This window comes from Idiotropiscis lumnitzeri, chromosome 13 (genome assembly GCF_059441095.1).
Source record: "Idiotropiscis lumnitzeri isolate Australia: NSW breed Sydney's pygmy pipehorse chromosome 13, RoL_Ilum_1.0, whole genome shotgun sequence".
Lineage (NCBI taxonomy): Eukaryota > Metazoa > Chordata > Actinopteri > Syngnathiformes > Syngnathidae > Idiotropiscis > Idiotropiscis lumnitzeri.
This window is the reverse complement of record NC_142403.1, coordinates 3,415,122-3,437,280: the sequence shown is the minus strand read 5'-3', so window position 1 is coordinate 3,437,280 and position 22,159 is coordinate 3,415,122. Positions and strand designations below refer to the sequence as shown.

General features: G+C 40.3%; 2 protein-coding genes across 3 annotated transcripts in view; both read left to right on the top strand.

Annotated features, from left to right (window-relative positions):
* Positions 1-5,882: 5,882 nt before the first annotated feature.
* Positions 5,883-11,095, top strand: c13h1orf52 (chromosome 13 C1orf52 homolog). Its single transcript, XM_088312282.1, has 3 exons — positions 5,883-6,397; positions 7,556-7,766; positions 9,994-11,095. The coding sequence occupies exons 1-3, from the start codon at positions 6,104-6,106 to the stop codon at positions 10,146-10,148; spliced, it is 660 nt and encodes a 219-aa protein (XP_088168408.1). The 5' UTR covers positions 5,883-6,103; the 3' UTR covers positions 10,149-11,095.
* A 5,049-nt stretch (positions 11,096-16,144) lies between these two features.
* Positions 16,145-22,159, top strand: part of syde2 (synapse defective 1, Rho GTPase, homolog 2 (C. elegans)) — a 49,870-nt gene continuing 43,855 nt past the window's right edge. The window contains exon 1 of one of the 2 annotated variants that reach the window (XM_088312947.1): positions 16,145-16,435. In XM_088312947.1, the coding sequence (XP_088169073.1) occupies positions 16,318-16,435 (118 nt within the window). In that variant the 5' untranslated portion in view covers positions 16,145-16,317. Of the gene's footprint in view, positions 18,302-22,159 lie in introns of both variants that reach the window. The other variant, XM_088312946.1, reaches the window with a different exon arrangement.

Genomic DNA, 22,159 nt, shown 5'->3' with positions numbered 1-22,159 from the left:
AAGAAAATTATCTTAACAGCTCTCAGTACAAAGCAGGGCTACTACAAAAATTAATAAATTTGATGGTGTCAATCAACCGAGCAATCAAAACCCATCTTGGATTGACCTATGAAAGTTGTTGATCAATCTGTGGGGGAATACATCTTTAAAACGTTTTTCTTGATTCCACATACATGACATCTCTTGTCTGCTGAATATAGGTGATTATTTTGACGTAAGCTTGTCTGTTCTCCCCATTAACAGTTTTAAGGTCACTGATTCTGCATTGCATGTCACCCTTCGACATTACCAGAACTTCAGGTTAAAGGTTACCTCATTGGCACAAGCCAGTGGCTGACAAAACGGCAGTACTTTGACAGGTTGTTTAAAGTCTGTATTTACATAATAACTCACTCACTCAAACAAAGGGTTAAGGGTTTTGAACTTTGCCATATCCGGTGGGAGTGGACTACTCAGTGGAGTGGTACCAAAAAACAAATAGCCAAGGGCTGGAAAAGATGTTATTATCACCGACACAATTTATTATTTGCCGATCTGACTATTCATAATTACAAGGTAGAGTGTTTCATAACAAAAGTTGATCATTCATTAATGTGGATTTGTTTTCAGTTTGTGTGGTCTGTTCAATTCGTTATGATGGATAAAAAAACAGGTGAATTTGGCTGCTTAATTCATATACCACAAACAAAATTTTAATCAGAATACCATGTAGTGGGCTGCATAAAACATATTGTAAAGAACATTTTTTTTTAATTTTTTGTTGTTGACCTTTTTTTTTTTAAGCGGTGGTACGGCTCTGTGCCAAGACACGGCCAACACTCATTTCATAAATTATTTAAATGAAATTACCATTACATTGTTTTTTAAAAAAATGGAATCGTGTGCGTTAACATTGCGCAGTTGCCCGATCTCCCTGCTTCCCAACTGTTACGATTGAGGAATGCTTGGCGATTGTAATCTTTTGCGGCCGCAACTCCCTGCAAGCTACAGTTGGCAAGCTAATGTGGCTAAACACGATGCAGAGCTGCAAGTTCACTTGTCTGGCGTCGACGCAGTACACATCACAAGTCACTAATCATCGCCTATATGGCAGTGGATACTTGTGGCACTAGACAATTCTGCCACAATCTCTCATTGTCACAGTCGCCAAAGTGGTTAGCTAACATCTCTTAGTCGCTACCATTTACTGGAGAAAAGTAACAGACATCCATCCACCATTTTGGTTCATGAACTCACTGACCACTTTATTTTGCACATATTCAGAACAACGTTCTTGTATATCCAGGCTCGCACATTTGCTTATTGCCAAGCGTATTTGTAATTTTACATAGCTTTGCAAATAATATCAACAAATATACTCAACACTTCGGTCTATATACATAGAGTTAGCTGGAGCCACGTTACAGCAGAGGGTTACCAACTTTGAGCGGCAAAATAACAGTTAAATTAATAAGTGTCAAGATAGAAACTTGTAAAAAAAAAATTATGCTACACAGCTACATAGGACAAGAAACCAATTTGTACGTCACCACATCCGTCAACAAAGAGGATGGGCCCATAAAGATAATAAATAAATGAATAAATTATAAAATAAGATAACCTTTATTAGTCCCAAAGGTGGAAATTGACATGTCATCAGCAATAGTGGATACAAGAAATAGATAAATGCATGCACGAGACGACATTTATAGTACAATAATTACATGACATTAATTACAAACCATAATTTTGCCCGTGCTTAAACTATCTAATCTGAGAAAGCCAAGCCAATTCAACAGGGAACCATTGTCATACATTTTGATCAACATGTCGGAAACAGCAGAGAATTATACATAATCATTTGCATGCATGTGCCATTTGCGACATGTTCTAAGAAATCAGAAACTGCTGATCTTGATTTGCACAAGTCACACAATGATTTGAGGATGGAATAAGTAGTTTTGAGAAATTAAATTCTGATCTGAGAACTGTCCCCGAGAAAACCGGAGAATCCATTTGAACGTACCTACAAATAGATATAACTTATTTACCAGTCAAAAATGTTAACTCTACATTGGCAGTTCCACGCTTTTGTAGAAAAGCGCAACAAATACCACAAAGAAAGAAAAATAAGAAATGTGAACACGGGACGATCCCTTTAGGGAGAATTGTTCATGCAACACTGTAGGAATTACACTCCAGGATCCTCTGTATATTTCCATACTAGAGTGAAGAGAGAGGTGTCTCCTACACTGGTTGTTTCTACGGTCCATCAAGATTAGTGCTTGAGCATAAGGTAGGAGACTCACATATTGCTCCATAGTAGCACCATGTATTGATCATTTTCATCTTAACATGAGAATTATGTTTCAAGTTTGACTCTTTGCCATTACTAAGGTCTCACTTATTTCTCCAAACAAATTTTAGGAGAAACATATGAGACAGACTGGAGAGAAAAGAGAGAAAGAGATGAGTCTTAGGAGAGAATCATAAATTTGCAAGCTTTGAGCAGTAAACTCTTCTTCAAGAAGATACTCTTTTAAGAAACTTACCGTTCACAGTGTAAATTGTACTACACGTTGGAGCAGTACGACGGCTATGACGCCTGTCAAATTGGCAATGGACTGCAGTTGTAGACAGAAAAACTTTTTTTGCCCAGCGACAGTTTTGCAGAATTGCTCTAACATCACTTTCACAAGGAAATAATGTGCCAAGTTGCAAATAAAAACTGCAAAACCCACAATTATATTTGCATGATGATTGCATAATGTATCTGCGGCGTAATCCCTCTTTGAATCCCTCTTCAAAGTGTACATTTGCAGCAGAGCATTTTCAAGTTTTTCAATCCATTGTTCTGGACTGATCCAAAGACTTTACTGATGCCCACTAATTTTTTTTAAAATAACTAGCATTGTTTTTGGCGACTCTCTTCTGTCATTTTGCGCATTCTTCCACAACGAGCAAGTAGCAGATTCGGCTCCTCATATTCTCCCCTCTTACCATCACAGCTAGTCACACAGTAGCCTTGTATCATAGCTCCAGCTGCTAGCAGGCTAGATGATGACTTAAAAAGTGCTGTTCATATAGACCAGGTGTGGGCAAACTACGGCCCGGGGGCCACATGCGGCCCGTTAAACGTTTAAATCCGGACCGCTGAATTTGAAAAAAATTAAATGAATAAACCTTGTTAATGTTTTATTTTCTAAATACTGCGGTTTTTCAAAGACTTATATATTGTTGTAATGCTTAAGTTCACGTTCATTTAAAATTAAATTTTTTTTTCTCTCCAATGAGGTGAGGTTACCTCCATCTCCATCCATCTGTTCCTGGTCCGGCCCCGCCGTCAAATTTTAGAACCCATTGTGGTCTGCCAATGAAAAAGTTTGCCCACCCCTGATATAGACCAATTAAAGAAAAACTAAATAACAAGTATTTTCAGTAAAAAGGCCATTTCCAACTCTATTTTATCTTGCAAACCAAATAAATTACATCAAAGATTCTAAAAACTTAACTTGAAAAATGTGCTGTATGTAATTAATCTTCCTTTGTTAATTGGATGTTTTTCTAGAAATTAAATATATTCTTGCTGTACCTTAGTTTTATTTACTTATTTGTTCTACTCATTATAATAATAGGTGTTGCAAACGACACAGAGCCAGATCACACACCTGTAGGCATGCAAGGAGCGATACGGAGTGAAAAAGGCGGCCGAACAGTGTTGCATCACGTGAGGATGGGATGGTGCCTTGCTCAAGTGAGCAAGAAACAGATGGACAGTATCTTTATAAGGTTGCTTTTTTTTCTCGTTGTAACAGTCTCACATTTGTGAACAATATACATTCCAAAGTCTACTTTTAAAAGAACATATGGAAATGAAGACTTCCAGTTGTGCACAACTCTTGGAGATGGAGAAATGATGACAAGCATTAGAGTCACTATATAGGTCACCAGTTGAATTCATGTTAACTTAGCCATTCAACATGTGTTTTAATTCAGCTCAAAAACTTTCCAAGTCTACCCATACACAATTCTTTTATTCCAGTAGATGATTTGCATTATTTTTTTTAATGGCTTCAGATGTTAAAACTAATTATTTATTGCAAACATGTTTATTAGTGGGACATTACAGTTGTTTATTTCAACGAGAGACACCATTGCAGTCTTGGGAGACTATCTTTCAAAAATAGTCACTGCATTGTTGTCTTTTTGGTCTCCATTACGTTTGAATATAATACAGTAAATCTGCCAATGAAGGAGATAAAAAAAAGGGGAATAAAACAATTCCATTAAGCACTGTTGAGATTGACAGCAGTATTGCATAGTTCCCAAGCAGAAGAAAAGACAAATATTTCCCATAAATGCGATCACACCCTAAGGATTTGTTCGGACTGGACCTCCAGTAAATCTTGAGGCTCAACAGCCGAGCATTCACCCAACTAACCTTTAAAATGCTAAACTGCATAAGCATGACATGAAGGGACAGAGAGTAGGCTCAAGAATGGAACGTAAGCAGTGGCTGTTTGGGTTAAATTTATGACTTATGTGTCCTTGATGCTGTGCTCTGTCAGGTAGAAGTTTGACCTGTGCACAAGGCCAAAGGCTGCTCCCTCTCAGTCTCGCTGACTTTTGAACATGAAAGAAACATGACATGCTGATGGCGGCTTGCAGTGGAAAGTGAATGACCAGGTGACAGTTCTAGAAACCGGCGAAACTGCATTACTGAAATACATAAAGATTTTTTAGTACTTCTACTGTGTGTTGCCTTTTTTTCCGCACCTTTGACTTTTGCTTTTTTTGGTTTTTTGCTTGACTACATTGACATCTAGTGGCCAAAAGGTGTAAGTGCATCTAGTTTCATTATTTCCCTGCTCAGCAGCAGTTTTAGCAGTGCAATTTACCAAAAAAAAGCCCCTGATTGATTTTTATTTGACTTTGTAAGTGAAGTTGAAATTTTGAGATAACCACACACTGAAGACTTACATTTAACATCCATACGTCTGATAATTAAACACCCACTGGTCGTGGTGGTCATGGTTTCGTCAGAGTGCTATAAACTTATTTCTTCAGAAGAAAATGTCCAATATACTGTGTGGAAGATCCTTTCCCGAAAATTTTTCTTCCCGGGAAAGACACACTAAATTCCCTTAACATCAGTCAAACATTTATCACACTGTGGTCATTTGCAAAACAAGATAATGTTAATCTAAATGATCATTTTAATTGACAGATTAGCTTTCCTCCCTTGAGGATGTAGCCTGCACATTCTGCCATGGGAATCAGCTTGTGACTCGTGATTTTATTTTTGTTTATTTTTTTCAAAACTACTGAATTGTCCATTCATATGCACTGTCCCCTACTGAACAAATAAATAAACCAATCAAATAAAACGATGAAACTGACTAATCCACACTTTCTTACTTATTCTCCAGACACGCCACTATTTTTTTTTGCTTAATCTACTTATTTTCTTCATGTATTATTATTATTATTATTATTATTATTATTATTATGCTGGGTTACAAGCTAACATTTTAACAAAGCAACTTTTCAGGGTAATAGCCTCCACACGGTGATCCCAGGTTAGTTTTAATTAGGTCACCAACTGCCAGAGAAAATACTGTAAGCTATTTTATTAATTATCCAACTGTCATACATATTTTTTTTTTGTTCTGCTGTTCCCTGAATGTACATACTCTGGCCCACAGATATTTTAACACTTGATGGAACCTGGAGGTGATAGTGTATGATTTTGAATTTACTGTTTACTAAAACAGTAAACATTTTTGAGGGAAGAAACATGCCATGTCTGACGTTTTCAACAAAAAAACCGAATGAGGATTACTGCAGTGAGCTAGGATTTATTTTTTAAGCTTTTCATACGGAAGAAATACTGTGTGGGGGCGGGACCTTTATGGACTCCCGGTTCAAGATGGCGCCCAGTCTTTGCGACAATTTTTAGGACATATATTTGAACAAAGCACTTTGCGACTGTATTGGAGGCTGATTCAAAATGGAGTAAGTTTGTGTAAACGAAAACCATTAAATGCGGGTTTGTGTTGCACTAATCAACATTGTGTGTAGTTTAGCTTGCCGATGTGCGCAAGATAATACATAGCCCTGCATAATGTCTGAAGACAAGAAGACTGGCTCTTTAGGCTTCTTTTCGAGTTACGACGATTTGAGCGACAGTAGCGACTCGGACGAGGAGCACCGCCGGAGGGATCCGAAGCAGAAAGCAGAGACAGAAACAACGGGAAGTGAACCGACCTCTTCGGATAAAGACAACCGAGAAGCCGGCGAAAAACGTTTGCCTAAGCCCGACGAGCTCTTTAACTCGGTGTCCAAACCAGCGTTTCTCTACAATCCTCTGAATAAGGAGATTGACTGGGATAAATTGACGGTTAAAGCTCCTGAGGAGGTAAATTGGTCAATTAATCAGCGTTATGTATTGATCCGAGGTCCAGCCATAGACAAACGAGGCAAATAATATGAGTAACAAAATACAAATGGAGGGATAACTTAACCATGAGAAAATACGAGTCTCCGGAGTCTGGTGTCGTTTAACACCAACCTTTCATTTAACATTCACTGCCATTGACGGGTATAGAAGCCAAAAAGTACATTCATTTTACGTAGGCTGGCAGTGAATGAGTTGAATGTTTCTGATGTCCGAAAAAAAGATGCCAAACCAAAAGTATGCTCTAAAAAGGGTAATAAATCCCTCCTCTTGGAGTTAATGATTTGTGCTCATTTAATCAAAATACACCACTATTTGAAATATGCCGAGGCACCTGATATACCGTATAACATATGCGTAATTTCAGGGGAATTACTGAATCTGCAGACTCATGTGAGTGATTGTCTGTCGTACGTTTTCCAATGAGGAAACTATCTGGAAAAGCCTGACCTACATTTACACCCAAAATTCTAATGTTTGTTCTCCTTTGTCTGAAACTGCTGCTACTAATATGCTTGTGTGGATTTTAGATTTTTGTTTTTGTCTCGTCAGATTTCAAACTATACGTGCTGGCATATCAACTTAATCTTCTCAGGAGCCTTCAGAATTAACTGCGCTGATCGATATGATTTATAATCAACTTAGAACTCTGTTAGCAATGGGATTGTTCATTTCTTAACAAATTCGATTTCAAGTTAATGCTCACTAGCTGGCCCTCAATTATCCATTTCCGGTCCTTTGGGTGGTTGGTCAGAACAAACTTTGTTCCAGCCAACTTTGACTAGTGCGAACACATGTACAAATTAATACCTTTTAATAATTAGCATCTCTGGTGAGTGTGGTGATTTTATGCTTTGTCATGTTATTAGATAAATACTGATTCTAAACTGCTCCAGGTGATGTTGCATTATTTAATATTGCATTTTAGTATTGATGGTTTCTAGAATTGCACTGTGACAGTAGTGGTCTAAAGAGGTGTATTGAGTCGGGTAAGTACCCTCTGTAAAAGCCCACGTACCAAATCCACTTCTTTCATCGATGATTTTATATAGAAGCTTTCTTTAGCAGTCTGCTGAATATGTTCTCTGTGTTTCATTCTGCTTGTTTCTGCTCTTTCAGGCGCCCAAGGAGTTTAAGCCATGGATGACCAATGCTGTCCCACCTCCCCAAAGTTATACAGCAGAGCCCGAGAAGAAGAAGGGACCTCCTCCAGGCTTGGACATGGCCATTAAATGGTCCAATGTGTATGAGGACAACGGTGAAGATGCACCAAAGGCAAACACAGGAAAAGCCCAGTTTCTTCCTCCAGAAGAGCAACATGCTGACTCAGGTCAGTGCAGCTTGTTGTTTTATATGCATAAAAAGAAAATTTACATGTGGCAGTATGGTAACGTACCGTGAGGTTTGCAGTGGAAGGTGCAACTTTTTTTCCCCAAGCTTTAAAGCAGTTCCTTGAGGACAGTCACTGTGATGTGTTCACAAATTGAACCTTGATATTAGGGCTGGGCGATTAACCGAAAATTTACCGTTACCGAAATTTATTAGAATGACCGACATCATTTTGCCCATGTCGGTAAATTCGGTGTCTAAAAAAAAAAAATGAAAAAGGAAAGTCTTTTCTGTCTGCGGCAATGTTCATGCCTCTTTAAGTCTGCTCCAGCGCATGTAGTCACGTGACTCAGGCGCTGTAGAAGAATGTAAACACAAGACGCGTTCGTAGCTGGCGATTCAAATTCAGAAGCGGCTGACACGGCTAAAGACGAAGTAACGTTAGTTGAAATTGGTCTTGTCGCGCTTGTCCCAAAAAGAAATTCGACATCTGTCGTTTGGAAATGTTTTGGGTTCCATAAAGACGATGTTTGCGCAAAAGAACATGAACTACAAAGTGCGTCGTAAGCACCTGAAACAGCGCGTCCAACCTTTTCTTTTTCACCACCCACAACACAACCATGCTGTTGACTTGAAGCTTGTGCTAAAAGTTCAAAGTGAGAAGCAAGGTTGGACAAGTGACAACAGCCCACTAACGGAGGCGAAACCATACGAGAGAACGTCTCAGTGGTGGACGGGATAGCCTAGCACATAGCTAAAGATAGAGCTCCTGAAGTTACAGTGGAGCGCACAGGATTTAAACGCCTCAGGAACGTAGCCGACAAGAGGTACGAAAATATTTGCCGCAAACAGCACTTCCCGATATGGACAACATCGGGACGGGAGCGGAGACATGTCGAGCATTTTGCATCCACATCCGACTTGTGGTCGAGTCGCAACATGCATCCCTGTTTGAGCCTGAAATGTGCAGTACATAGACGACAAGTGGCGACTGCGCACCGGAGTACTCGAGACGGCACATTTTACTGATGAAGCACACGCGTTTGTTTGGCACTGGCATTCCATTGATTTTTTTTTTTTTCATTTTATTTAGCATTTTGTTTACAGGCGACTAGTGCCTTTGCACATGGCATTATTTATATTGTTTACAAGATACCTTTACACAAATCTAAGCATTTGCAAATGGCATTACACCATCTCGGCACAATCTATTTGCAGGAAAAGATTTTGTGAGAGGTACCCTTTTTTTCCTGTTCTTTGTGACATTGTTCAAGTCATGCAAAGCAAGCTATTTTGAATGTTTATTCAAATGATTTTTGTACTTCTATTTTTCATTGAAAGTAATGTGTACCAGTTGGTCAATAAAAAAAAGCAGTTAATATGCATTTTCTGCATTTATTTTTATTTTGGTCCTCAGGGGGAATTTATCGTGCATTTATCGTTATCGAGGTAAAATTGCCCAATTTATCGCGATATTGATTTTAGGTCATATCGCCCAGCCCTACTTGATATGGAGAGTGAAGTGTAGCAAACCATTTCTACATCTCAACAGAATTAGCTTCAGTCATCATTATGAAGGGAAATTACAAAGGCAAAATTTGGCTCTGCTTCATCTTTCAGTTGAGATGTATCGCCTCAAAAATACAGCCAATACTGTGCCTCTTAAAGGATTTTAAAATGCTTCTAAAAATGTGTTTGCGACACTGACATTGCAATTACTAGTGCAATTATGTAAATACAATTTTTCTTAGTGTTCTAGTAAAGCAACATTTATTATACAGTCATTGTATATTAGCTATATATTTAGTGGTTATGGGCTACTAATAAAGTGGCTATAGGCTATATCTAGGGACTATACAGTATGTGGCAATGAAATTAAAAAATTTTCTATTCCTTGTTAAACGTCTACAATACACAATCGGCTACATACTTCTCTGCCAAGTCTAATATTCAAATTATATACATTGTATACATGTATATTTGTATAATGTTTCTAAGTGTGCCTTATTCAAATATGGGGCTCTTCAAAAATGTGTGTCATGTTTTTGTTGGAAAAGACCACTTCTAGCAAAATACTAATGGTGAAATGAAAATCTAAAAATCTAAAAGCAGCTCTTGAACTTGAGAGACTGGATCATTTCTATTGGCTCTGTTTTTGTTGAATAACGTTTACAACAATCATTTAAAGTTGTTTCTATTCCACCTCAACCCTTTTATCTGCTGAATAGATGAGGAGTCCAAGACGTCCCCTTCGTCAGCCAAGAAACGTCGGGTGGAGAGTTTCCAGCAAAAGGAGAAGCGGAAGAGAGACATGGGACAAGCAACTTCTGATAAGAGTTTTGTTGAAGAGGAAAAACGAATCCTTAGGCAAAAGGTTGAGTGAAATGTAAAGTTTCTCCAAATGGAATCTGTTTCATCATTATTATTGTTTTGTTTTGTTTTGTTTTTTTGCTTTAAAGATTTTTAGCTCAAGAGGCATTTAGATTGATGTCCTTAAACGCAACTGGACAAAAGTGACTGTGAAGTGATGTAATTTATCTTGGTGTTTGTCTTTCCATTATCTTTATTATCTTTATGCACAAATGCAGACCTCCCCCCACTTTCGGACTAACTTTTGTATTTCACAATGACAGGCTGTCTTGAAACAATTCATGTCACTCCAAAGAGCGGATTCAACTTTCCCTGATGCACCAAACAAAGTTTAATTAGAATTGTTACCATAGAGAAGGGATATATTTTAGGTGGTTTGAAATGAGAAATCCCTTTATTGTCATTGTACTCAAGTGTGCAACGAGATTAGAGTGTGGTCATGGAAAATTTTAGCATGATGTGTAGTTAATTTAATGTTAATTTACATGTCATTCGCTAACACGTGTTTGTGTAAGGGTTTGCGTCTTTTTATGTTGACCTGTCACGGGTTGTACTGAATACTGTGCCGTATTTGTCATAGAATTGACAGTAGAATCTGCCCCCATTTAGCTGCCACAAAGAGCTGTGTTGTGCGACTTTTTGCACTAGATGGCACCATTACACCACTCAAAATCCACTGCTTTATGTTCTAGGAAGTCATACTGATGGACGTGTTTTCTTGAGAAGTTCAGGATTTTAAGAATTTGTCTCATTTCTGACCTTTGTACATGTGTAATATGATCATTATTTCCTTTTCACAATTCTTCCACCCGTGCTGAAGTAAGTTATACGTAAACTAAACAGTGGCATGCCATCATTGTGGTGTACAGAACCAAGATCGCAAATGCATGCATGTTGATAAAGTTGAATGAATCTGAGAACAATGGGTTTCTAAATGTAATAAATCTCTATGAATTTTCATTACCTCTAATTTTAATAAAGTTTCATTTGTGTTTTTAAGTGGTTAACCCCCCCCCCCCCCACACACACACACACAAAACTTAGCAGCAATGAAAGAGTTTCCCACGTTTGCACAAAATTGCACCTCATTAACTGACACTTTCATATGTTTTCGAAAAGTTAATTAAAAACAAATACTGTTCTTGTTTTCTGGATTTGTTTCCCTTGAAAAAAGTGTAGAAAGAAAAGTCCAAACAAAAAAATTGCCAAACGTTTTGTCCTCAAGCATACGTTCAGAAATTAAAACTCACATACACACGCTCAGACACATGTAATTTTATATGTACAGTACTGTGAAAAAGTATTGCCCCCCCTCATTACTGATTTGTGTGTGTGTGTTTTTTTTTATATTTATCACTGAGAATGGTTTCATTTCATCAAACCAATTTTAATATCACACTGAGACAACACAAGGATACATTAAACCCATTGATCCATTATCTGTACTGCTTTTCCTCACTTAGGTTGCAAGGGGTGGGGGGCTGCTAGAGCCTATCCCAGCTATCTTCGGGCAGTAGGCCGGGTTCGCCCTGAACTGGTTGACAGCCAATCGCAGGCATATATAAAATGCAGTTTCTAGATGATTTTATTTTCCGATGGGGGAAAACAATGCAAACCTATCTAGACCCCTGTGAAAAGTAATTCCCCCCTCAACATAACTTTTGGCAGCAATAACTGAAATCAAACGTTTGCAATACCTGGCGATGAGTCTTTCACGCTGCTGTGGAGGGAATTTGGACCACTCTACTTTGCAGAATAGTTTCAACATTGCCATATTGGATGGAGGGTTTTCTAGCATGAACTGCCCCGTTGAATATCACACCATAGCGTCTCAATTGGATTTAAATCCGAACTTTAAAAAGTTCTGGGGTGGACTTGTTGGCTATTTCGGTTCATTGTCCTTCTGCATGATCCAAGAGCGCTTAAAGACCTAGTGTGAAGTAATTTCAGAAAATGCCAAATTATTTTTTTGGTGTCACATGTAAAGTAATTACACATGATACAAATAATAAAGCATGAAAACTTATTTTATTTTGGATATTTGACAAAATAATAGTTTTCCCCCAAACACGAAAGTGTGACACCATTCCAAGGTAACTATGGCAGTACTTAACACAGAAAGTCTATTAAAGCAGTCAGAAATTGACTCACAAAGTGAGGGGATCCACATATTTGAAGATTTGGAGGAAGCGGAGCTTGTTGAAATTATGTTCGTGGACCATACATGTACGAACCATATACTCAGGAAACCGAAAATATTGTTTGGCTGTCAAATCAGCCTCTGGTAGGACGATTCGCACGGGTAGGACATTTTGGCAGAACACCGGACATGGAGCAGAGACTAGACTCATCGAAACTGGAAGAATGGTAAGAAATATAGGCCGAGGTTATTAGCGTTGCGTTATTCTTTTAAATTCAATGCTCTGCCGTGCTGTAAATGACGCACGTGAGATTATTCTGCTAGTACTGAGACCACACGTTATACTGGGTTGGTTTGCTACATTGTCATTGGTAAGGTTTTTCTTTTGCATTGTCAGCCACGCTGCACAATATATCGCAAAGCCTTCTGCAGCATTGTTAGTTGCATACCCTTACAGCAATCATACATGCAATCATATTTTATTTTTTTGTACAGGATTCAATCCATGTATATATTATTTTGAATCAAATATATTAGAAAACCACAACCAGGGTTATTGATTGATTTGAATAGCAATAAGACATCTCAAGTTTTTCAAAACGGATTGTACTGTTAACCCTTCCTGCTCGCCGCCTAACTGTAGTCTGGAGACGCAAGGGAGTCGTTTCGCCGAGGCCGAAGTTTCCATCGGGATAGCAGATATAGAAGGGCCCACATACAGCACAAGGAGATAGGGGTCGCACTGCAGTCCCAGCTTTTATTTTATACACTTGCTGCCCTTTATCAGAAGCAAACGCTTGAGAAAACAGAGATCTTCGAAGTGCTTGTGGCAAAGAACACTCGTCAACACTGGCTTGAAATTCAATCTCTTTGCCAGAAAGAAATTGGTCCGTTCGCGTGTCCTACTTTCTTGTTTTAGCCACTCAAGCAGATACAGTACAATGGTGACTCAACGTTCTGTAAATGACGTAATTTCCAAAAAAATACCGGAGATTGCCGAACAAAAGTATTTTCATTGTTCGGGCCTTGCAATGGGTGTATCTGTGAATGTAGGACGTTTGTGTTAAAAAAAAAACTAAAAAAAAACTGACGCGAGTATTCCACTGATTGCCTCATAGTGATTTGACAACAAACACTCCAATATTTGTTTGTTTTTTTCTATTGAAAATAAATATTCAACATTTATCCCCTCCTCAACCTTGGCAGAGGTTATCGTTCTCAAGTTATTGTATCAACTGCAATATAAAATCAGTCTGATCTGGAGTTTATCCATCAAACACATTCAGAGGCATTAGCACGAACGACTTTTCACATTTAACATTCCGACTCTTTTATTGCTTTGGAATTTAGTCAGTGTCCATTGGAACCAAATGTGAGTCCCCCATATGATTTCATTTTTTTAAATTTAGTTGGCTGAATCAATTTGATGCCATTACATCCCAAATTTCTTTTGATTTCAGTTAATGGTATACTTGTTTCCGTATGTGATAAAAATGCAAATCATTGCACATGTAGTTAAAGTATTTAGTTCAAATCACCACATCCACAATTTGTGTCACTCAAATGAATGCCAAGACTTATTTGCAGTGAGCCTTTTATGATTTTATTTCATTGTAAAATATGAATGAATAACCGATAATAATGCGATTCTCCATGACATAAAGCTGCAGGCCTCTGGACAAGGCTCTTTGACAGCCATTATGCAGCCAAATTTATACTTTGAGAAAGGCTTGTGTCCAGCACATAAATTTAGTTGCGGTGCACACTCAGAAAAAGGGAAAGCCCATAAAGCGGTCGGGACAGAGAGGCTAGCCCGAGACACAGAGAGTGGGAACAATGGGCAGCCATCAGGAGGGAAGACCCAACAGCTGCGAAGCTCCAAAAACGAAGTCAGGTGCACACACGCACACACACACGCGTACAAATATAGAGTCTGTCCAATTTCCATTCCCTTCTGCTTTCATGCTCTCACATGCACAGTTTTCTTTCTCTCTGACCAGGCTTGGAAATGGGGGCAACTTAGCAGATGTTCTGCCGCTGCCTTCACAAAGGTTGAAAGTGACTGGTAGTCAGGGGTGCTGGTTGTGGTGGTGGTGGGGGACACAGAATAGACTACCTCTTTTTTTTTTCAAGCATGTGGAGTCAATGTGTAAAGCAGCATTATGCAAGTGAATTATTCATTATTTGTGTTACCATCTCACGAATGTAGAGCATTTTTAGAATAATTATGATTATTATTTCTCCTCTGTGGCATATCACCATCAGCAAGGATTTGAGATTGATAGACCCGTAGAAAATACCACTATAACCATTATTTATCAGAAAAGACTGCCCACACCCTGTACTGAGCATGTCCTACTGTAGAGTGGACTCCAAAGGTTTGTGCCGCTCCTCTGGTCTCTTTCCCCACTTCTCCACACAACACACTATGCAGCATGCAGGTTTTGACCTGAAAATAACTGCCCAGACAGGGTCTAGTCAGTTGGCGAGGCAGACGGAGGCGTCAGGTCTGCATGGCTCCTGCAGTGTAATAACAGATGCTTATCATGTTTTACTGAGGGTAGTGGTGGTGATGGGGGTGGTGGGTGGGGTGCTCAGGATGGGACACAGGGGCCCTGTTGATGCATAGCTGTGGCGATAAAGGCCCTCAGTTAGAAAATTGAAGCAAAGGACTGCTATAACAAGCTGTAAATTTGTGTGTGTGTTTTTGTGTTTTAACAACAAGTCCACTGAGCGCATGTGCACGCACTAGCTCACAGCTTTTCAGCAGCTTGTCCTTTTGCACATTCCAGGTAAAGGCAACAGCAAACAAGTGGCTTAAGGTTCCAGTGAAGAATGTTTCATTCCTTTTCTCTGCTGCCTCAGCTCTCTTAAAGCCTGAGGTTGTGCTGCCAGCTTGGACAGGGTTAGCCGCAAGGTCAAAGAATAGGGGATTACTCAAGATACACTTGAGATAAAAGTGTCGGTTCAATAATCGGCTGCAATCCATCTTGTGGCAGTCCATGCATGGTGTTGGCGTGGAGGGAACAAAAATAATAGAGCCTATACTTTTGTGCAGTAATTAAGACGAACCTATAACAAAACCGTCATTGTAAATAATTGTGTGAGAGGATTGGGTGCTAGAAAATGATTACCACTTTATTCTATTTTTTTCCTTCTCCTTCAGCCCTTTTTCTTCAAACATGAGAACTCATGTTTTGTTGTCTCTGCTGTCTGTGAAAACTTCACACCCGCAATCGACAACTGAATCTGGTTTACATTTCAGGGACAAATATGTGGTGAATTTGGATAATTTGTGTTTAGCTTGTGGAATAGGAGATGCAATTAAAATCCTATCAGATGCAAAGGAAAATAGAATTAAATTTCCCAGTATTACATTGTTATATAAAAAGGAGAAATTCAACAAAATGATTTTAATGATGCAGTTCAAAGACACCTCTCAATCAACCAGTTAATGTCAAATATACAGTATAGCATTGTTTTTCTCTACGTAATTTCAAGGGTCAAATAAAATATAATGTATCAAAATATTTTGTTTTCATTTGAGTTTACTTATTCTAATATATATATATATATATATATATATATATATATATATATATATATATATATATATATATATATATATATATATATATATATATATATATATATATATATATATATATATATATATACTGACCGTATGTTAGGGGAGGGAGACAGAGAGCGGGAGAGCGACGAGAGAGAGAGAGAGAGGGAGAGAGAGAGAGAGAGAGAGAGAGAGAGAGAGAGAGAGAGAGAGAGAGAGAGAGAGAGAGAGAGAGAGAGAGAGAGAGAGAGAGAGAGAGGGAGAGGTGTGGGCGAGTTTAGGCAGGCTTCACGGAGTGTGTCGCCAGTGCGGAGGTGACAGCAGAGAATGGAGACGAGGCTCCGGAGGCGAGCTGAGACCGCTGCGGCGAGAGAGGAGAAGCCATTTCTCATTTCCCAGCTCTTTCCCTCTGGAGCCAGCGTGTTGAAAGGAATCGGGAGCAAGTGAACTTTTAGGGGGCATAGGAAAGGAATGGCTGATCCTCTGCGGAGGACTTTACTAGCGAAACTCCGTGGGAAAAAATCCAAGAAAGGAGAGACGGTCAACGCTGGATTGGGCTCCACTGCTGCTGCGAATGTGGGTCGAGAAGGTAAAGAAAAAGTTTTGCAAATGCAGCGAGACTCCGCCGAGACTCACCCGGTAGTCACGCTATCAGGCTTGGATTACACGGCAGAGCGAATGAGCACGTACGAGAATTGTTTTGACGGGCCGGTGGTGCAAACCACGGGGGTTGAGTTGCTCCGGCTCAGTCCGTCAGTGGAGTTAGCCGGCTCACGTCCGCCGTTGCTCAGCAGCAGGGGCAGGGTTTGGGTTAATGGGCAGCTCCCGGGGTCCTCACTTCAAACAGAGGTGCAGTTTGCAGGACACGCGATTACTGACGCTAATACGGGCCGCTGGGAGCCGGTTTGTGATGACACGATCACAATTTCAGGAGGGGTGTCCTTTGGAGAAACGCATGCCCAGAGGAAACACTTCATCTCAGTCCCATGGCAATGCAGCGTGGGGGATTCAATTGGCTTTGGGGACAATTCAAATAATATTTATTCTTATGTACAAACTGTGAACTGCACTACATCTGATTGTGAGCCCTCGCTGCAAGGACATTCCCAACATGAGCCAAGAACTGTCATTGCTGTAAATGTACATAACACCAGCAACCAAAGTTTGGAGACACCAGTGCCTGTGAATCAAATACCTGCTCAAACAGAAGAAAATCTCTTTAGAACAATTGAGATCTTTGACCCTTCATACTCAGGGGACCCCAGGGGCCCACTGCAGAGCCCAGCCTTTTTCCCAACTGAGCTAGAAATATGTGACTTTAACATGGCATCCATGTGTGACACAACTGTATCACTCAAGCATCCTTTAGACAGTGAAGATGATGATTATTATGATAATGAAATTCTGCCCTTCTATGAAACAAGATCAAAATGCGCAAGTGATAGAGGAGATGTTATGATGACGCTGCCCCAGATAGGTCAGGATGAAGGACAACCTGATGAGAGTCACAGTGCCCAGGAAACAGACAGGCTTCGAAACCAGCTAAAGGAGGCTTATTACCTCCTTATCAATGCTATGAATGATATCAATTTGGACCAGCAGGTAAGTGCTGGTTTAACTGAGCACCAGACCACCTCCTCCTGCAGTAGCCACTCGAGGGATAGCTTGTGCTCACGGCTGTCTGCCAGAAACATAGACAGCGACTCGTGGTCCTCTGGGGGTGACCACAACCCCCAGCAGGTGTCTGACACAGATTCCTTGTTACTGTGTCTTAGTGGGAACCTGGAGTCAGGCCTCAAAACCAGACTAAGCAGTAAGAGCATGGTCAATCTGTCTCTGGCTAAGATAAAACCGACTTTAGTGCACTCTGCTAGTGACGGAGACATCAGGTTTTTAGCTGGACCTTTGCAGTGCACAAATGCTTTTAGAACCTGTTTAGTCGTGTGTGATAATAAAGTGGTTTCAGAGCTAAAATCAGACCAAGACAGTGAGGATGCTGAAGTTATAAGAGAGGGGGCATTTTCAAAATCTCAGGTGGCTTACAATGCCACTAGCAGTGACGAGCTTTTTCAAGTTGCCGCCGGGGGGAACCTTGTTGAAAGCAGTGGTTCAGTCAACAGCCTGACTGGTTCTTCAGATAGCAACGCAGAGGGATCAGCGGCTGCTGGTCATGATAATAAGCAGCAGTCAACTGAGGTCCCAGCACAGGGGGGCAACTTAGTGAACAAGGGCCATGGTGTCACTGTCAACAAGATGCAACAGTGGATGCACAAAGGTCGCCTGTTGTCGTCGGAAATGAAGCAACGCATAGAGGGTTCATCGTCGACCCGCGGCGCCAGCCAAAACCGTGAGCGTCCCTCTCCTCAGGCGAGCCCGGGGGGAACAGGGGTCCAAACATCCAGCCGAGTGGTAAAATCTGTCAAGCCCCCTGCAAGCAAGACACCACAACATTCAGGTAGGATGGCCGCACGGAGTGGCCACAACTCCTGTGGATCTCCTAAATCAGCGAACTCTCACCCTCCTTCCTGTATGATTACTATCATCATCCTCCACTCATAGTACACTGCGCCTGGTGGCACTCCTCCTCTTCTGGATGCAAAGCAAAGGGACGAGACAACTCAGACCTCTTTGCTTTCTTTTACAATTCTCTAACTGGTGGTGGGATCTGTTCTTCAAACTAATGTAGGCGCATTTTAACACAAAATTAATAGCACATCAGGTTTTAGAAGGGATCACTCACAGTCTAGTCCAATAACAACTAACTCATTCTCCCTGTTCAAATTTTTCTGGTGTTGGTGTTGGGATTTGTGTTTATGAATGACATTTGGTTATGTACAAAATGTGTTATAGTGAAAACATCTGCATCATGAAACCATTTGCATTGGATTTTAACACATCTTTTATTTTTTTGTTCGGATGATTTTTCAGACCGCGTGGAAGAAAACCAATTGGCATTCAATTTATCCAAATGGCAAAACCAGGCCACGAGGTCTATTTAGTTCATGAGGCTGTCCATTTGTAGCCTTTGTAGTAATCGAAAGGTAAAGTCTTGGCATTTTGATGATTTCTCTTAATGTTCTGGTTCATTGTATCAACCTGGATTGATGTTGTACACCACATTAATCTTTAACAGAGCTATCACTCTTCATCCATTGAGCCAAAAATGTCTCAAATCTATTCCAAGACTATGCTACTATTGTATAGAACCTTTCCAGTATACTCCCTTTTCGGAGTGTAAAAGATCATCTTATTGTTTTGATGATGTATTTGCTTCCTGTGAGTGCATGTGTCTTTGCGCATGTGAGCTTCTGCAGACGTGCCTTCCAGAGCAAATAGTTGAGCTGCCTTGTGTGCAAGCTGTTGTTGACTCTCAGTGCTGTGTTGCTAGAAATAGAGTGTGTGTCTGCGGGTGCTCAGCCGAAGGCCTCTGTGTTGGGCTATGCCATTGGGCCAGCATACCGTCGGCTGTCTTTCATTGAAACCCGGGTTTCCCAAACTTGTTTTGATCAGGATTTGGAATTCCTGCACTCGAGCCAAACTCACTAAAATAGATCACATATTTCCATGAATTCCACATGAATTATAGCGTACATATGTAAATGAATGATAAAGAACACCTAAGACATTGATTTAATTTTTGCCCAGGCGTGTGCTTGCAAGATGAACAACACATTTTTACTCTGTCAATTAATGACAGAATCAAAACTGACCCGAGAGCCATATCGAGTGCGACCCTAAGTTGGGGGAACCGCATGCTTTTTTTTAAAAAAAACAAAAAACATATTTCCCCCAATGTCTGCCTCATCGTGATTTCCTGAACATTTCCACAGCTGTGGTCAGAGGAATCCAAAGCAGAACAGAAGCCAGTGCACTAACTCTGGCTCTGGCCGTGTTTGAGGCTAAGGGGGTTGGGCTGTCATGTTGCCTTCCTCCCCAGTCATTAACTCAGGGCAGCTCCATGGTAACTTGCATTTAAAGGAGACATTGGATCAAATTTTTGGGATGCCATTCCTGCTGTTTAACTTGTTTGCGTGCCGTCACTTTCGCCCCATGAATGAACAATGTGTGCTTGCTCAGGGCTTTCGAAATAACAATGACATGAGAGTGCAAGTGTAATATAAAACTCTGTGGCGCTTGTCCACTCCTGTCAGAATTATTATATTTAGGTGGAGCAACATGCCAAAGCCATTCTGAACTACTTTGCTTGTGGCTCTGGTGTGTTTGTACACATTCAGGGAGAAAGGCAGCTTTGAAAGACTTACCGCTGAGTGATAAATGGAGAAACTTAAGGCATTCGGATTTTTGCCAGCACTCTTAATAAGCTAAGTGTGTCATATCATAGAGTAAATCCCTGTTCTTTTTTTCAGTATATGTAATCAGCGATCCTTGTTTAGTAGAAGTATATGCATTCAGCCACGCTGCCAAGGCAGCTCAGTGGGGATGCTAGTAGTGTTGATGTGTGACGTAACCCCGGACAATCTTTGGCCCTTCCTGATGTAAAGAAAAAAAAAAAATCTACTCAGTGAAAGCTCATTACCATATGAATGTCCATCAACAGGAATGTATGGCGAACAGCAAAAGATCCCCCTTTTGAAAGCGAGCCCAAAACGCTGTAAACAACAAAATGCTGTCTTTATGGACAAGAAAAGTTGTTGGTGTCGGTTTTTCTCTTATCAAAAGAAGAGCCTCTGTGGAGACATGCTAAAAGGAAAGCTGGTGGGAAAGTGGATCAAGTGTTCGCAAGGAGAAAGCGAATCCGTCACTCAGTAGATTTAGATTGAGAATATAATTAGCGAGAGGTTCAGTGGCAGTACTACAGGTTTTTAATAGTACATCCCGGAAATCAGCTTTTCTCTGTTTTTAGCTCGATCGCCAAACCGTAACACTTGTCATCTCAGCGCCACCTCTTCTCTCTTCCTCCCACACAGACATGCAAACCTTATATTATTGTGCTCTGGCCATCTGTTACTTTAAAGGGGTGTGAGATTTATGTTGGCTCACCGCATCCTCTACGCAGCACCGTTCCACAGGGAAGCAGGTTGTGCAGCTCTGTCATGCAAATTTTTTTGAACTAGGTTGCTCGACATTGTCTGGCAGGTCAATGCTCTCTCTTTTTTTAAATAAACACAACTATGAAAACACAAGACAAAATATGTCAGAGCATCCATCAACCCATCAATCTAGCATCCATGCATGCATTTTCGGTGCCAAATATGTTGTTTAGGGTTGCAGGGAGCCTATACGGGCTCCGCTACACCCTTGACTGGTCATCAGTCTGTCATAGATAAACACACAAACTCAAAACAGTCATAAAAAGTACCGAACATAGTGATAAACTCCATCAAAAGGCTTGTTGCTTTGGAAATGTGTTAAGGCCAAGGAGTGTGGCAGCCGAGACAGCGTTAAGGCTGTAAACGTGGAGCTGTCGTCTGGAATGCTGTTCGTGTCAGCACACGTTTTTCTTCCCAGTTATGAAAGACCCCTCAAAGAAGATGGCATGCTGGCATGCTGACACCAAACTCCACCACCTCTTGTCCTAAGGGACGAGCGGCATAGCAGCTTGGACTTTAAGAAGAGTCTTTATTGGAGCTTTTGCTTTTTTGCAACCTCCACCAAGGCTGGCCAATCCCCATTTTGATTGGTGGTTGAAAATATTGTATGCACACAGTTAGGAGTATCTGCAACAATTTTTTTGTTTCTTTTTAGCGATCTCATGTCTTCATTTCTGCCACAGCTTTTGGTGCCCATAAGAAAAAATTGAATCTAATCTTGGTTAGCAAGAAAATCCCCACTAAAACAATCTCCCTGGTGGAGGTAATGTAAAACATGCAAATGCAATAAACCATTGTTGAATTCTACATACTGTAAAATAGCTTCCTTTCACTCAGAAAAAAGTACCCAGCTCAGCCCTCTTTTAGGCTGTTACTCATTATTGTGGTTGATGTCATCTAAATATTTTTCAGGGTGGAAAAAGCAGCATATTGAATTGTGCTGAAGAGAAGAAATATTTTATGATGTGGTTTTGGTCTTTAACAGCTAAAAATCTATCATGTCTTAGAGGCTTAATTCACTTTCAAGGAAAGAGATCACCTCAAAAATGTCCTCTTTTCTCAGTACAACTCATTAATTTAAATACTTGAATGTGCCCAATTAAAAATGTTGTGTCCAATTATGTCCCCTCTCATATTACTGAGGTGGAAAGATGTTTGCTGACAGTAGTGAACTCATTTGTTGTGTAATGTTGAGAAAAGTCATTTCAGCACTTCTGTGCTTCAAGTCGCAGATGTTTTCCAACCACACGGTTTAGAAACTA